At 45.5% G+C, this 16,228-nt stretch overlaps 3 protein-coding genes across 5 annotated transcripts; 2 read left to right on the forward strand and 1 right to left on the reverse strand.

Moving 5' to 3' along the window:
* The first annotated feature begins 1 nt into the window (after window position 1).
* On the forward strand, window positions 2-2,333 carry PTPMT1 (protein tyrosine phosphatase mitochondrial 1). 2 transcript variants are annotated; one of them, XM_074543135.1, is made up of 4 exons: window positions 2-322; window positions 393-473; window positions 978-1,169; window positions 1,914-2,333. In XM_074543135.1, the coding sequence occupies exons 1-4, from the start codon at window positions 152-154 to the stop codon at window positions 2,094-2,096; spliced, it is 627 nt and encodes a 208-aa protein (XP_074399236.1). In that variant the 5' UTR covers window positions 2-151; the 3' UTR covers window positions 2,097-2,333. The 2 variants fall into 2 exon arrangements, with proteins under 2 accessions (XP_074399236.1, XP_074399237.1); XM_074543136.1 differs by having other exon boundaries at window positions 4-322; window positions 2,066-2,333.
* Window positions 980-10,498, reverse strand: KBTBD4 (kelch repeat and BTB domain containing 4). 2 transcript variants are annotated; one of them, XM_005480111.3, is made up of 4 exons: window positions 10,377-10,498; window positions 7,273-7,893; window positions 4,678-4,784; window positions 980-4,097 (listed from the first exon to the last, which is right to left on the reverse strand). In XM_005480111.3, exons 2-4 carry the CDS (start codon window positions 7,862-7,864, stop codon window positions 3,237-3,239), a joined length of 1,560 nt encoding a protein of 519 aa, XP_005480168.1. In that variant the 5' UTR covers window positions 7,865-7,893; window positions 10,377-10,498; the 3' UTR covers window positions 980-3,236. The 2 variants fall into 2 exon arrangements, with proteins under 2 accessions (XP_005480168.1, XP_005480167.1); XM_005480110.4 differs by having other exon boundaries at window positions 10,315-10,475.
* NDUFS3 (NADH:ubiquinone oxidoreductase core subunit S3) lies at window positions 10,317-14,800 on the forward strand. Its single transcript, XM_005480108.4, is given in 9 exon segments — window positions 10,317-10,365; window positions 10,368-10,441; window positions 10,444-10,579; window positions 10,692-10,754; window positions 11,523-11,620; window positions 11,879-12,028; window positions 12,814-12,939; window positions 13,233-13,352; window positions 14,547-14,800. Coding segments are annotated over 9 exon segments (969 nt in total). The 5' UTR covers window positions 10,317-10,331; the 3' UTR covers window positions 14,715-14,800.
* The last annotated feature ends 1,428 nt before the right edge of the window (window positions 14,801-16,228 follow it).

Here is a 16,228-nt window from a genome sequence, read left to right on the forward strand (position 1 = left end):
GCCCCGCCCCGCTCTGGCCCCGCTGGGCGCCTCCCGCCCGCGGCCCGACCCCGCCGCGGGTGACCCCTCTGGTGACGTCCGGTACGCGCGTCCGCGGCGCCCCCTCGCCCGTCGGCCCGGCCCGGTCCGGCGCTGCGCGGCCCCAGCGCGCATGGGGCTGGTGGAGGCGCTGGGCGCCGGCGCGGCGCGGCTTCTCTTCTACCCGTCGCTGCTGTACACGGTGGCGCGGGCGCGGCTGCCCGGGTCCCGCCGGCCCTGGTTCCACCGCATCGACGAGGTCGTGCTGCTCGGGGCACTGCCGCTGCGGGGGCGCATCCGCGGGGTAAGGCGGGAGCAGCGGGGCGGGCCGGGCCGGGAGGAACCGAGGTCCCTTATGGTGCCTGTGCCCGCAGCTGGTGGCGGAGGAGAACGTGCGCGGCGTGGTCACCCTCACCGAGGACTACGAGACCCGGTTCCTCTGTTTTTCTCCCCAGGTGAGCCCCGGGATTTCTGGTGTATCCCCCCGCCCAGGTCTCTCGTCACTGTCTGTCCCGGCACAGGTGAGGCTTTAGTCGCCTCCTGTCATCCCGGCAGCCACCGCCAAGTCTTGTGGCAGCAAAGCCGGGACTACTCGTACCTAAGCCGAACCGATGCGACACACCAGTAAAACGTGAGCATGCCAGTGAACTGTAGCTGCAGTGGCAGGGAAAGACAGGGAGCATGGAAGCCACGTACATCACTATACAGGAATGCCTTTGGGTTGGGAAGAGATCCCAACCTCCCTCTTTTCCTTTAGCTGAAACAGATTTCAGTCCCTTTTAACTACTACCTTTGATGACCAGGACTGAAGTTTTCATACATCTGATTTGATGGATTGATGTTCAAAGTCTCTTTACAGCTTCTCTGAATTTCCCAACTGTCTCAACAGGTTCTTAATTTCTTTCAGTAAAAAAAACCACCCAAAAGTTCACTGACCGAATCTGCTCTGTCTGTTACAGGAATGGGAGGCAATGGGAGTGGAGCAACTGCGTCTTAGCACTGTGGATCTAACTGGAGTCCCCACCTTGGAAAACCTGCACGAGGGCGTGGAGTTCATCCTGAGACACCGGGCCTGTGGTAACAGTGTCTATGTGCACTGCAAGGCAGGACGCTCCCGCAGTGCCACCATGGTGGCAGCATACTTAATTCAGGTCAGGAGTCTCTGCTAAGTGGGGTGAATTTTCATTAAAAAATAGAAATAAAATGCAGACAACCTTTATAGTTTACTCTTGCTCAGGATACCTGAGCATGTACAGGTTAATATTCCATGATTTTACAGAGCTTGGTCACCCATTTTAAGAGAGGCCTCAAACTTACCTTGTTTCGAATACAAATGCAAATAATGAATTATTCTGCTTTTCTTAATTCTTTCTGTGGAGGAACAGATTGAGGTGGGAATAACAAGTCACTCATGAGCACAGGTTCACTTAGCAGATAAACGTACATTTTGTTGTTTGTATTTTCTTCTTGGTTCACTGGAGTAGTGGTGAGCCTTCCTACGCTTTTCCATAAATACAATTCAGGATCAAGAGAACTGACTTGTTTTCTGAATTCTTCTACCAACCCAACGGGGGAAGCCAGCACTAAGAACAAAATCCCACCTGTGGATTCTTCCCTTGCCGTTACTAAGCGCTCCCTGGAAAATTTGCCCTTACTGTTGAAAAGAAAACTTTCTCACTAAGTGCTGAAATGCGATGGGAGTACTGGTAGAATTAAAAAAAAAAAAATTAGAAAGCAAGCTGCCTTTTTGCTCTGGTCTGGTGGGGCTAGGACAGGAAACTGTTCACAACATGAAGGAAGAGCGAGCAAGATGAGCAAGATGGAACATGGAGGGCCCAGGCAACAATGATTCCTCTATAACTGAGGGACACATTTCATGAATGTGTGACTTGCAGGTCTCTCTGAGAAGAACATCAAGTAAACCGAAGGGGCAAAGCAGCAGCAAGCTTTCTAACACCTCTAATATTGCCTGTGGCCTCCAGGAGGGTTCCGTTAACTGGTGCAAGGATGGAATGGATTTTCACTTGCTGGGTTTCTGCCTTTTCAGCTGCATCACTGGAGCCCTCAGGAAGCAATAGAGGCCATTACCAAGATTCGTCCCCACATCCTCATTCGACACAAGCAAGTCCAGGTCCTGGAGAAATTTCACAGGAATATGATCAGTGGGACAACTGCATAGCTTAGTAAAAACTAATCAAAATCAGAATCAAAATCCTCATTTCAGCTGCTATAAAAAAAGTTTTTATGATCTAACAAAAGCTTAAGGGTTTTCATTCTTGACAATCAATAAAGAACGTTTTACAGTAAAGGTGAAATAGGGCTATTTCTTTCCTTATGGCTAATATCCTAGATCTCCTGGAGTCCCATAGTTCTTTTCCACACATCAGTGCTGAGCAGAACTGCAATTCACAAGAAGTTCAAAATATTTGTATTTGAAGCAAAGAGAAAAAACCAAAATACTTTGTCTCAGTAGAGACTTTATTCAGATTCTTACCCAAAGGGTTACAGTGCCAACAGAGAGGGGTAGGAGGAAGTGGTCTTATTTCTGTCTTCTCACCATGTTATAATTACAGGTGGGGATTTCCTGTACAGTAAAGGAAGCCAGTGCTCTAAAAATTATCTCCCTCTTCTCTTTATACTAGGTGATGACAGAGCAGTAAGCAAGTACTCAGTTGGTTACCACTCCTCTAGAAGTGCTGAATGTAACCTAAGGGTCCTGGGGTCAGTTCTGGAATCTGTCTGCCAGGCCCTCCTTCTGCAATAGGACACAGGAATGTTTAAATGGGAGCATCCCTGGGGGACAGAGTGCACATCTAACTCTGTGACTGACACAGCAGCAACACACAGTCTCCTAGGCAGTTAAAACTAGCAGTCTGGGCCAAGGAAAATGTTCTCCATATGCCACAGGATTTTTTAGTGATGGCTAAAATAGCCATTTGCTGTTGTTTGGGCCTCAAATGCAAGTAGCTTATCATCAAGGAATCAAAGTAATAATATTTAGTCCATCTGAAATCTAGGATACAACAGTTCAATACGGTTTCAATAGTGCTATGTAAAAGAATAGGCCCACAGTCAGAAAGCCTGTACTTCCTCTGCACAGGTACAGAGGATGGGGTCTTTACTGGATGTTGTGAGCTTGTAGTAATTGGGACTGGTGCTGAGGGTCGTAGGTGTAGCACAGCAAGACATTGTTGCTGTCTTTCTATCACTGGGCCTGTTTAGGCCAGGACAAACTGCAGGTTAGTGAGCAGCACTTTGATGCCACTTGTGACTGTTACAACAGAGGTGGCAGGGTTAAGTTTAAAAGTATTTGCATCACCCTTTTTATAGCGGTCGCGAAAGACATAGATGCTGCCGTTGCAGCTGGCGATTTTCCAGAGGGATGGTACTGAGCTCCAGGCATCTGGGAGGCACAGCCGGGTGAAGCTATCCAACAGGGGATTGTAGCAGAGCAGCGAATCCCCTTCGGCCACAATGAACACCACATCCTTGTGCACAGCAGCGTGCATGCACCCTGCGAAAGGCAGTACATATGGCTTCACGTGGCATTTCTCTGTGTTGGTATCATAGCACTGAATGAGCCGAGAGGGCTTGGTGAAGAAGTCTAAGTCATTTTCCTCCCCACCCAGCAGGTAAATGACACCATTTAGGTTCACCCCTGCAGCTCCAGAGACTGCCACTTCCAGCTGGCTGGTCTCTGTCCAGACGTTGTCTCGTACTCTGTAATATATGACAGCATTAGAGAGAGTGTCCTGTAGAGTTTTCCCCCCCAGTGAATATATTGCATCCTTGCTTGGCACAGAGACGAGGGTGTGCTGGAGCCGGTCACGGGGCAGAGGAGCACACCATTCCCAATCTATAGTCGCATTGTTGCATTTCCACATGCGCCGTGGAATGGAGCCACCGACGACGTACAGGTCGCTGCCGTGCTTGCAGGCCGCGGTGATCTGGTGACACAGGCTGTTCTGGCCACTCACACTGATGGAGTCATCGTCAGCACAGTGCAGAGACACAGCGAGGGAATGGGTACGTGATGACTCCTTTCCAATCAGGTAGATGTGAACATTTTCTCCAATCACCTGAGCGAAAGTAGAAGTGTGCCAGCAGAATTAGATCTGTTCACACAAACATCAGTGATGCTCAAGACTGAATTTTTCAGTTTAGGACCCACCTGTGGGCCTGAGGTGTGTACCCTCCTTCCCAAGTCCTGCCACCCTAGAACATTCAGGATTCAGAGCCTCAAGGCCTTTTCAAGATACCATTCATATCTGACACAGTGAAATAGCCACAGATGTCACTGGAACTCAAGTGTTCATGGCGTAGGTAAGGGCCAGTTACATCACTGATGGAGTACAGTTGTTACAAGGGGAATGCCAAATACAGATTTCTGAACAGTTTATTTGGTAAATGAGGTGAAATAAGTTATTTGTAGCACTGCTCCAATCACCAGAGAAAGCAGCCTCAGGTTAAATGAAAAAAAAGCTGTCCGTGGGGTTGCTATTTGTGACACTGAAAGTATCCTCTCACAAGCACCATGAATTTCAATGACATTGTGTTTTGTGACTTTCAAGTCAGACTGGTGAGCAGAATACCCTGCTCTGAGAAGTGTGAAACCAAGCAAGCGCCACATCAGCCCCAGAACATAAGGTCTTTTTATACCTTCAGACTCGATCGCAGAGTCTCCGAAAAGCCTGCTCGCTCCTCCTTGTTGAAGTTTATCCAGGTTTCTATAGCAACTGTTGGATTCTGAGAACACGGAACGCCATCTGCAGTTCGGGAACAGAAAAGCGTTTATGATGTCTAGACAAAGGTGTATATACTCAGGAACACCCCTTTCCTGTGGCTGCCTCCCCCCACTCCCGCCACAAAACCTACTTTCCAGAGATGAAAAATAGACAGACGTGTTTATAGATTTTGTCAAGCATGATCAGCACTGCCAGCCAGCCAAATACATTAAATTAATTTGAGTAACTATAATAAGATGGCTGCAGATCTTAAGCACTTTGAATGAGTTTCTGCAATCTATTCAGGAATCTATGTCCAAGAGAAATAGGACAGGAAAGAGAACTTACACGCTATGTGACGATGACAAATACTTTCTTATTTAATCATTTAGGCAAAAAGATTCTGCTACTGAGAATCTCAGCACCTGCCTTTCTTTCTGGCTGGTCTTAGAAACCTGTCTAGCAAAAGTCATCTACAAAATATGTCTGAGCACTGCCAGGCAGCTGACTCTCATGACCGAACATCTGGTGTTGCTGCTATCCTCTTAATATTTGGAAATCCCCAATGAGCTACTAGAGCTTTTCTTAGCTGTGTGACAGTAGGAAACACTCCAGAGACTGCATCAGATTTAAGTCTCTTTCAAGACATAACTGGAAGTTTTGGTTAAACCACAAAGTCTTGCATCATCACCAGTACATTACCTAAAAGATTTTAGGTATTTCCTTCCAGTTTGAAAGCCAGCAATTATGCCTGTGTTCATTGAGAAGCTTCCCTATGAAGACTCTGATTTTGTAGTCTGTTCTCATGACAAACTCTGAATTCAATGATGCTGAAGGCACCAGACAAATTCCAATGCTTTTCTCTATAGTGGAAGGGAGCAGAAAAAGTGTGGCACAAAAGCAGGTATTTCAACTCTGTTTAAAAGGAATTACATAAGCTAACCATCACACGTAGTGCTTAAATAGAAAAAAAATACTTTTTGAAATTGGTCCTAGAGCACAACAGAAGGTAAACTTAATAAATAATTATTTCATTAAATTAATTTTAATCCTTGCCACTAAAAGTTTCTTCTATTTAGTTCCCTATTAACTAAATGAAGAAGCAGGAAAGACAAAATAAAAGAATTTTTCCTACCAGCAGTAGGGAAGTATTTCAGATTTTAACCCATTTTATGAGCTAAGTTGTGGCAAAAATACTGAGTAAAGTGAGTCTACATATGAAAATAGGAAATGCACAGAAAAAAGTTATACTGAGCAATTGTCTTAATTTAGGATCACAAGTGCTAAAGGCCATAGTGCTAAAACTCTTTTTTATGTGGAATCCCTAGGAAATTAAATGTGATTGACCTCTACAGTTTTATTTCATGATTTTAGAGGTTTTTAAAATGAACTTGCGACTTTAAAAACTTTACCTAGACTGTTATCAAAATTACTCTAAGTTTTTAACAGTTTTTGAGCTATCAGTACATTTACTCAATAGGTTTTTGACTGTAAATTTCTTTAGATGCAATAGAGATAATTTAATACAATATCTGTAAAGACTCTCATATGCACAGTATCAATTCTAAAGGCTAGTTTAAGTCTTAGGGATAGATTTGCCAGTGTTCCAAAGAAGCCTGTCATGATAGGTTTATTTTTGCAACTGCATATAAAACACATGACACACAAAGTCTAGTTAGTTACTCAGTTACAAAGAGTAATTAAAAGCAAGAAGGAGGCACATTTGGATGTATGAGCTGCTTCTAAGTTCTTGCTTCCTCTAGCAATGATACATAACTGCAGAAGAATGGACTTGTGACTGCAGCTTCCTGGAGAGGTAACAAGTACTGACTGTACCTACTAGGGCAGCAGATCCATAAGGATTGGTGGAAACTGGACTAAGTTGTTTATGTGTTGACATGTCCTTCACAACTCTGAGTCATGGCATCCATTACAGGGGAAGGCTATTACCTTTACAAGAAGGGCAATTACTGTACTACTCAAGATGTTACAATGCCTCTATTTCAGTCAGTTGAGTGCCTAAGTAATCCTAACAATTATATACAATTGTGAATAACACTAAAATAGTCTAAAATATGTGCTCATTCTTAGACATGTTGAGTTACTGCATTACTATGTTAAATGATTATGAGCAAAGGGATAAAAAATACTTTCATCAGATGTATATTTCTGGTAAGGCTTCTTTGTTTTACTTTTAACGCAAACAAAATTACAACAAATTGCTGGAATTGTGTTTAAAAAAATGTGTAACACTTCTAACCCGTTGACTAAGGAACTGCTGTGAATTTCTGGCATCCTGTATGTCCCTTTTCTATGACTTTGATGTTTTCATGTCCAGTAACAATAGTTTGGGGCTTTTTCTGATAAAGGTATCCAGAAGGCAGTTTTGCTCTGCCTTGCTTAGCTAAGTCTCTGAACAGACAGTGATTATGAAAATTTATATCTTTCCATCTATTTCATTCACTACTTGACCAGACTCTGAAAGTCTCTTTCTACATCCACATCCGAGGTAGTTTCAGGAGCTCCTTACCTGTAAGGATGTCTGTCAGCAGGCGGAGAGGCAGGTGTAGGAACTCCTCTGTCTCCTGCAGCTGAGACAAATGTGACTTTGCACAGTGTTTGGCAGCTGTGTAGAGCTCCATGTCACTGTGTTGATCTGCCAGCCACATGACCTGCAGACAGTTTCTAACCTGCACCGTACGGGCCAGAAAACGGGAACACTCTTCAAAAAGGGCAGTCAGCTGGTACATATCTGCCACTTCATAGGTTTCCTGCAACTCCTCTGCCCTCAGCTTTACAGTTCCATGGTAAATATAGTCCACAAGGAGCTGAAAGACACTCTCACTAACATCCTGCAGCTCTATCACCCGGTTGTGGGCCTCCTTTAGGTTGGAAGTGAACATAGAACGAAAAAAGCAGCTCTGAGCTGAGAGGACCAAACGGTGCAGCTGGAATTCTTTGCCTTCCACTGATATTGTAACATCAGCAAAGAGCTCATCCTCCAAGCATAGTTTCATAATACCCTGGGCCACGCGGCCCGAGTGGGACCGGTCAGTGAAGGTGTAGTTCACAAAGTAATTTTCTTCTGCAGAGGAGCCTCCAGTCTCTTCTGACGAGTCCATGGTGCTGCACAAATCAGACCTCCAGCAATCTGTAAAATCACAATAATTATACGGCTTTCTCTCACCACTAACAAGATTATGCAGTACTTCAGGGTACAGGGAAAAATCAAACATATTGGTAAGAGTCCAGCATATTTTAGACTTAACATAAATAGACTTAACATAAATAGCCAGAAACTTGTGCATGAGCTTCAGAATCTCAAAGAGCAAATGAGAAGATGGCATAATTAAAATTATAATATACACCAAACTTCCAGTACAGTGAACATCACATCCCAGCAGGGCTGGGAGACATGCATATCTTTTCATCACTCATTTCACTGACACAAAGAAATGCAGCAAGTTATTCAAGTGGAAAGTCCAGCAACTGCCTGAGGAAACTTGCAAAGCCAAAAAAAGCAGCTGCAGCATAGCTGGACTAGATGTAAAAAGGATTAAAGCATCATACTAAAAAAGAGCACAGGCAGCAGTTCATATCATCAGGAGGTGTCAATTACTATCAAAACCCAATGATGAATCTGTATCAAGATGAACTTGTTTTTACCAAAAAGATGCACAAAGATGTTGGCCTGACATAACCACCAGTCCTTCAAGCTAACCAAATGAGATAACTGATGATTATGCTGTTTGTTAATGTGCCAGTCAACTTCAGCATGCAAAACAACATTTTAGATGTTATTAGAGACTGCTTCCCACATGGAAAGGGGATCAAAATTTTAAAGAAAACACCTCTTAGCAGGTACCATGGATCTCTGCAGTGCAGATCCAGGTAGTTTGTGGGTCAGAAAAGTTTCTGAAACACAGAAGGACTACTACAGCAAGGAGCTCTTTTTTACCATGGCTCTTGACAGCATTAAGAACAGTTGCCTACCTGCATTCACTTTAGACTTATTTTTACAACTGAACTACCAGCCATGATGTCTAATATCAGAATTTTCTTCAATTAATAATGAACATTATTTCAAGAACAATGTTTCACAAAGATGTGATTTTTTTCTACAGCAGATTAATAGTTACTCTTCCATGGTTTATCTTGTCAAACATGCATTTTCTTACAATTACTCTGCTTGATGAGGAGGGCTCCTAAGTTCTTTGCTCAAATTCTGTTCATGGGAAGTAGTGTCTACATCCCTAATTGGCTGGACAAGTACATCTCATCTCTGGTGATAGCCTACCTTAATTATACTCTAATCTCGATTTTACAGTAGCTCTGGTCTGTCTGAAAAGTACCTATACATTAGTCTATAAGAGACAGAGGAACTGCAGTCAGCAGAGAACACATCAGTACTATTTTCCAGCTTTTTGAAGTATGAGCCTGTCCTGCAAATTGGCTTCCACTTTGGTTAAAGCTCTTTATCCATACAGTCAAGGTGCTTAGGAACTTCAGCCCAGAATGCAGAAGAGACCACACAGAGCACAGGATATGGAAGATGAACTGGTCTGCCCCCTTGGCATGGCAGAATCAGCTGCCCACACTGTCCTGCACAACTCCCAGAGGACTGATGCCAAGTCATGAAAGAAATGCCAAGAAGCAGCTAAAGACTAAACAAATCTCACATCTTCCTTGTAGACACCCAGACAAAGTTCCCCTTTGCACCCACGGTGTCTTGGCTATAAAGAAAGAGGTATGCAGGACAGTTAACTGTCCCATAAAGCCAAATTGTATGCTCCAAGCATTCCACATGCCTAGCTATCAGTGACAGTGGTTTAACCAATAGCTAATACACCTTCTTCACAGAATCAGGGAATCACTTAAGTTGAAAAATTCCTCTGAGACCATCGATGCCAACCTGTGGCCGAACACCACCACATCACCTAGACCATGGCACTGAGTGCCACATCCAGTCTGAACCACCTCCAGGGACAGCAACACCACCACCTCCCTGGGCAGTCCATTCCAGTCTCTAATCATCCTTCCTGTGAAAAAATTCTTCCTAATGTCCAGCCTAAACTTCGCCTGCAGCTTAAGCCCGTGTTCTCTCGCCCTGTCAGTGGTTGCCTGGGAGAAGAGGCCAACCCCCAGCTGGCTACACCTTCTTTCCAGGCAGTTGGAGAGGGCGATAAGGCCAACGTTAAACCTCCTTTTCTCCAGGCTAAACTAACACAGCTCCCTCAGCCGCTTCTCATAAGACATGTGTTCCAGCTTCCTTCTTTCCTTGCTCCTACAGAGTCGCGGATGCCACGGCGGCGCCCGGGATCGGAGAACCCCTAAGCACAGCTGACAGCGGCCCCGCGGTCCGGGGCCGGGGGAAGGCAGAAAGGGAGGCTGACCCTCGGAGAAACGCAGCCTCCCAGCAGGGCCGCGCTGACGCTGTGCAAGGCTCAGCGCTGGCTCAGCCCGGGGGCTGCCGGGCTCCGCCGCCCTCCGCGCCCGCACCCCTCGGCGCTCACTGCTCCGTCCCCGGGCCGGCGGCCGCGCCGCTCCCCCGGCCGCGCCGCGCGGCACCCACCTGCGGCGCCTCCCTTCATGCCGCCGCCCCGGGCTGCCCCAGCGGCTGCTCCCGGCCCTCACCCTGCGCCAGGCGCCGCCGGGCACTCGCCGATTCCGCCCACCGACCCGGAGCCGTCCCCGGGAAGCTCTTCGCGCGCTTCCGCCCCCGGGGGAAGCGCGGCGGTGGTGGCGCTTTCCGCTTCCGCCCCGTGCCCTTGCCCGTCCGTGTCCCGGCGGGATGTGGGCGGCGGCGGCGCGGGGCCTGGCGCGGGCCGCGCTGCGAGGTGAGGCTCGGGCGCTGTGCCGGGGCTGTGCCGGGGCTGTACCGGGGGCGCGGGCCGGGCCGGGCCGGGCGGTTGGCGGCGGTCGATGAGACGTGTCCGTTTCTCTCCGCAGCTGGCGCGGCACCGGCGGCGGCACGGGCCCGGCTGGCGGGGAGCTCCGCCGTGGACACTCGCCGTAAGTGCGGGGCCGGTTTGGGGGCGCGGGGCGGACGGGGCCCGAGGCCTGCGGTTGTGCCGCTGCCGGCCGGCGGGAGGGCACCGGACCGTCTCACGGACATTCCTGGGCTGTGGTACCGCTTTAGTGAGCCTGTCGGGAAAGCGTCGGTCCGGTCACCCGAAAACCCCGATTGCGCAGAAAAGCAGCGGTGGTGGAAACCGTGCTTGCTGAGGGTTCCCTTGTTTGCTTGCGTTCCTGTGTGCATCCTCTCAGATGCAGGGCCAAGCCTGCTTTTTCTGTGCTAAGCTGTGCCTGGGCACCAGCATCCTAGCCCCTCATCTCCCTGATCTTTAATGGCTTTTGTCGTAACAATGAAAAAACCCACCCCAACAACGTAAGTTCCAATAGTTTTTGATTACGAGGGGCTTGCTTAGATGTTGACACATCCAGCAAACCCAGAAAACAAGGCCCTTTCTAGACCCAGGCTGAATGACATGAGTGGTTTCTTCTATCATCTCTGCTGCCCTCTTTTTCCTCTGACTGTTTACTTTTCCATCATCTTGTTGAACAATTCATGCTGCTCTTCAGAGTTGACAAAAGTTTAGCACTGGCACAAATTCCCTTTGTTATCAAAGTGTTTAGTTCCACCTTCTGTGTAACACAAGTACGTTGCTATAACGTAGTTTCTGACAAACAGCTAGACTGATTAAAGGGAGTTACTACTCTTCTTTCTCTAGCTTTTTGTATTCCTTGTCATAATCTTGGAAACTTTATTTTTCTCCTTAGCTACTGTCAGACCAAAAAATGAAGTAGAGCAGAAGCAGCTATGTGCTTTTGGGGAGTATGTGGCTGAGATTCTGCCCAAGTATATCCAGCAAGTACAGGTAGGTGCTTTTCAAGAAATTGTTCTTGGGGCGGGACAGGATCCAGTGAACACACCACTTTTTTGTTACCTGATCAGAGAAGTTGTTTTGGGAAAGAAAAATGGTCAAAATTCCATGAGAAGTACTGCTGTTTTTAAGCCCCTTGATCTGATGCCTTTTTGAGTCTGCTGTGTCTCTTTGTTGGAGTGTTCTGCTGAAATCAGCATCACGTTCGGTCCTGCTGGTTTTTGTACTCATGCACAGTTCTGTTTTCATCAGGTGACCTGTTTCAATGAGCTGGAGCTTCTGATCCATCCAGATGGGATCATTCCTGTCCTGACTTTCCTTCGTGATCACACCAATGCCCAGTTCAAATCTTTGGCAGACCTGACTGCTGTTGATGTCCCATCTCGGCAGTACCGCTTTGAGGTAGGAACTGCTCACAGCTGCAGTGCTTGGAGGGCTTCACAAGTGCTGATGGCTGGGGGTGCTGTTGCAGCTCTGACCACTTTCTTTGGTTCCTGGCAGTGAGAAAAAAGTTTCAAGAGTTGTAGATAGAATTCTTTAAGTCAAAGGCCTCCAGTTGCTGAAGAAGTGGAAAATTTTTTTTAATTCAATATTTTTCTTTCAAAAATCAAGGTAGTAGATTCATAGAAATATAGACCCTAATTTATTCATCTTTTCCAGTCACCAAGGCAGTATCAAACAAGGCTTTAAAATTCCTTATAATTTTTTTGGATTTTCTTTTCAGTCTGCTTGCAGTATGTCATAAACAGCTTTTGTACTAGACTTCATCACCATAGATGTTGGAAATGTTTCCCGGTGTCCAACTCACTTGCTGAAAATTAAGTGTTCTTTTTCTTAGCTTTCTCCCGCTGGTAGTAATTGCAAGAGTGATTGATGGCCACTTTCTTTGAGAGAGCATTCATTGTCAAGTATTTCCATCCCTCCAGTAGTCTCTCTTTTTAGTATGTCTTTACTTCTTTGTCATCAGCCATGATGTCTAAGTCTCTCATAGCTTTCGTCACACTTCTAAGCACCAAAGTGATAAGCTGTTGGAACCTCAGTTGTAGGAGTGTCTTTTAGTGGCCAGCTCTGAAGAGCTGAACACGATCCTGCTCATAAAGAATATTTGAAATAGTCCTTGTGTGGCTTTGCTTAGGCAGTGGTGTGGTGCAGGGAGATCCATAAATGCTGCCTGTTCTCTGGTTCAGATTGTGTACAACCTCTTGTCGCTGCGGTTCAACAGCCGGATCCGCGTGAAGACGTACACCGATGAGCTGACACCTGTCGACTCAGCAGTGCCTGTGCACAAGGCAGCAAACTGGTATGAAAGAGAGGTGAGTGCTGGTGTGCTCAGGAACAGTCTTTGTGGAGAGAGGCTGTATTTTCCCAATTTAAGTGATTCCCCAACGCCCTCAGGAAAAAAGAGAAGTGTTTCCCTGGCTGCCTTTACAGAGTAGGAGATAAAATGGTGTTTGATTTACTTTTGAATGAATTCTTGCATCAGTTTTGCTGGCACTGTACAAAGCCAAGCACATAACTGAAATTTTATGGACATAACACATGCAGGTTTTTGGTTTTTTTTCAAATACAATTCAACTTGTATTGAACTTGTGTTCCTTTCATTTAGGTTTGGGACATGTATGGTGTTTTCTTTGCCAACCACCCTGATCTAAGACGAATCCTCACAGATTATGGGTTTGAGGGCCATCCATTCCGGAAGGACTTCCCACTCTCTGGTTATGTGGAGGTAGGAGATACAGTCATGTTTACAGTTACCACGTCTCTCCAATGCTCTTTTCTGAGTTCCAGTACAAAGATGCGACTGCTTTACAATCACTTATCTGTATTCCAGAGGAGTTGCATAAATCTGCATGGAAATTTGAATTATCACACAGAATATCATCCTAAGGCTGGAGAAATGGAACAAATGTTATCTGCTGTATAGCAAAGATACTTGCCAGGCAGAGGAAGTGTTTCTGCTTTCAGCACATTTTCTGGAAGGTTAAAGTTTCCACTGCAAAACTGAGCTGTCTAGAAGGATAAAGAACTGAACCATTCTTGACTCAATTAGAACTTCACTTTGTTGTGTGTTTGTAGGCCCAGATTATGAAGCTCTGATTAAAGTGACTCTTGCTGTTTACCATTTACCTCTCTATGTCAGCCACAGGTGAAATGGGAGCATCTGTCTAGTTTCAAATGACTGCCCTGTAGAAGAAGGTGTATTTGGTGCAGTGTTAAGACTGAGTTGAGTCTCAGAAGGAAACAGTGAAGTTCTGCAAAAAAAGAGGCTGTTTTAAGAAATGTAGAAATAACAAAATCCTGCAAGCAAGGATAAGGCAGCATCTCCTCAGCTAGAGTTCAGAGATCTGGACTGGCACAGTGAGGATAAAGCAAGCCAGTCAGAAGTGTCTGGTACTCAGCTGGTATTCCATCCTGGTTGTCTTCTTTTTCTCCCCTTGTTCTGAGTGTTATGCAAAAAATTAGAACAATTAAAGCCACACAAATGCCATGTTATAAAGATTCATGAGTGTGGTCCTCAGCCATGCAGGCCCAGGACGGCCCATCATATTTCAGTGACTCAGGAAGAATCCCTGTGTCAAATTTCATATTAAATGTGCTATTGCATGGAACTTCATGTGAACTGTTAGGGTGGGTGCTCCTAATTCTGGATCCGTAGTCAGACACCTGAGGGGCATGGCAGCAAAGCAAAGAGGAGGGTTTTCTTGGACACTCTGGAGATCTCAGTAGCATCTAGAGAGCTCTTGTTAAGTAATGAGAACTGAAGCTGTGTCAGAGGCCTGTGGGCCTGTGGTTTTCCCGTGGGTAAGCAGAGTTGTCTGCACAGAGGGTGGTCTGGGTCATTACTGGCTCGCTGTGCTCAGCAGACATGCTGCAGGAGCAGGGTGCAGATGACTGGCCTGTGTCCTTTGTGCTGTTGCAGGTGAGGTATGATGATGAAGTCAAACGGGTGGTGGCAGAGCCTGTGGAGCTAGCTCAGGAATTTCGCAAGTTCGATCTGAATAGCCCATGGGAGGCATTTCCTGCCTATCGTCCAGCTCCAGAACCCCTGAAAATAGAAGCAGGAGCCAAGAAGGAAGATGCCAAATAGCAGCAGAAGGAAGCAGATGTGCAGCACCATCCTTTCTGTTCCAATATAGTATTTATAATAATAAAAATTGAGAATATGAGAAACTTGCCTGTTGTGATCTCGTGAATAATGTTTTCAAACTAGATGAAAAGCACAAAGCCTGGAATGCAAATTTACAATCTTTATGATCCTACTGGTAGATGTTTAGCTGGTGCTCTGCATTGTAAAACAGGGGATTTGTCTTTTTGGTTTGCAAATTGAACAGAGTGCAGGCATTGCCTGTGGCCTAGTGTTTTCTGAACACTACAACTGCCAGCAGTCCCTGCAGGTAAGCAGGTAAAAATCAGAACTTGAGCACTCCCTAGAGGCTGCACTGAAACAGCTGTGGAGTTTGGGCAATAGGACAGCAGTTTCTTAGCTCCGGGGTGAGTGTTGGGAAGATGGTAATAATATGGCCAAAAGGCAAAGCCTGTAAATACTACTAATACAGTTCCTGTCAGGACAACACAAATGTATGTGGATCCAGACCAAAACAAGGTATGGAAATCTCAATTGTTTCCATGGGAATTAGGTCAGTGCCTTTTCTCCCAACAGAAGGAGCTGCAGATAACTTCTGAAGTGACACTCTCTCAGTCTGGCTTTTTCTTCACAATCAAGCAGTCTTTATTTTTTCCAGCATCTTAAGAGTGTGTTTTCTTTTTCCTGCAGCCAAAAATATACCCCTCCCTTGTTACATAGACAAGAGTTTTTTTTTTGTCAGTATTCCAATTATTTTGAGCTCTGTGATACAATTGCATTACCACTTTGCTCTTGTGGAAAATCTCTTTTTTCCAAAAAAGCTGGAAGAATGCTGTTGTTCCAGTCCACCCACCACCTGTTTGAATGGGATTACATTACAGCAGTCATCAATTAATAATGTCCCTTGTCCTTGGTCCAGAAAATGCATAATGCTGTTCTGCACCAGAAAGCTGACAGACTTCATTAAGATCTGAAAACTAGTTGTATAAGAGATTTTATGAAATAATTCCCAAACAGTTTGTAGAGATTCCCTGAACTGATACTTAAGCTCTTAAATTGTAAAAGCACTAATTAAAATCAGAGTTTGGGGGAGGTGAGGGTATGGGATGGAGGAAAGGATACAACAATAATAAATTCAATTAGGGAAAAAACCCTACTTGCTGTGACTAGAATGAGATCTCTTTTCAAGAATAAAGACTGAACTGTATTCTAAGAATTGGGTTTCATATTTGTTTGACCAAGCCTTGTAAGCATGGGCTGGTTAATTTTTTTTTAATTTATTTATAAAGTTTTGTTTTAGCTGCTGTGGCCAGCAGTGTTTGGGATGTGTTTCAACAGGGTTCCTGTTATTTATTTTAACACTCTTATTGCACTTGCCACTCACCTTAAAAGTTACAGCTCTACATGGGAAGGAGAAATGAACACATCAGCAGAAGTTTGGGGTTTTATACAATTCTTACCTCTCTTTTGGATCTGTCTTCAATTGAGCAGATTAACTAGGAAATGAACTTTAAATT

Source organism: Zonotrichia albicollis, chromosome 6 (genome assembly GCF_047830755.1).
Source record: "Zonotrichia albicollis isolate bZonAlb1 chromosome 6, bZonAlb1.hap1, whole genome shotgun sequence".
NCBI classification, from domain to species: Eukaryota; Metazoa; Chordata; class Aves; order Passeriformes; family Passerellidae; genus Zonotrichia; species Zonotrichia albicollis.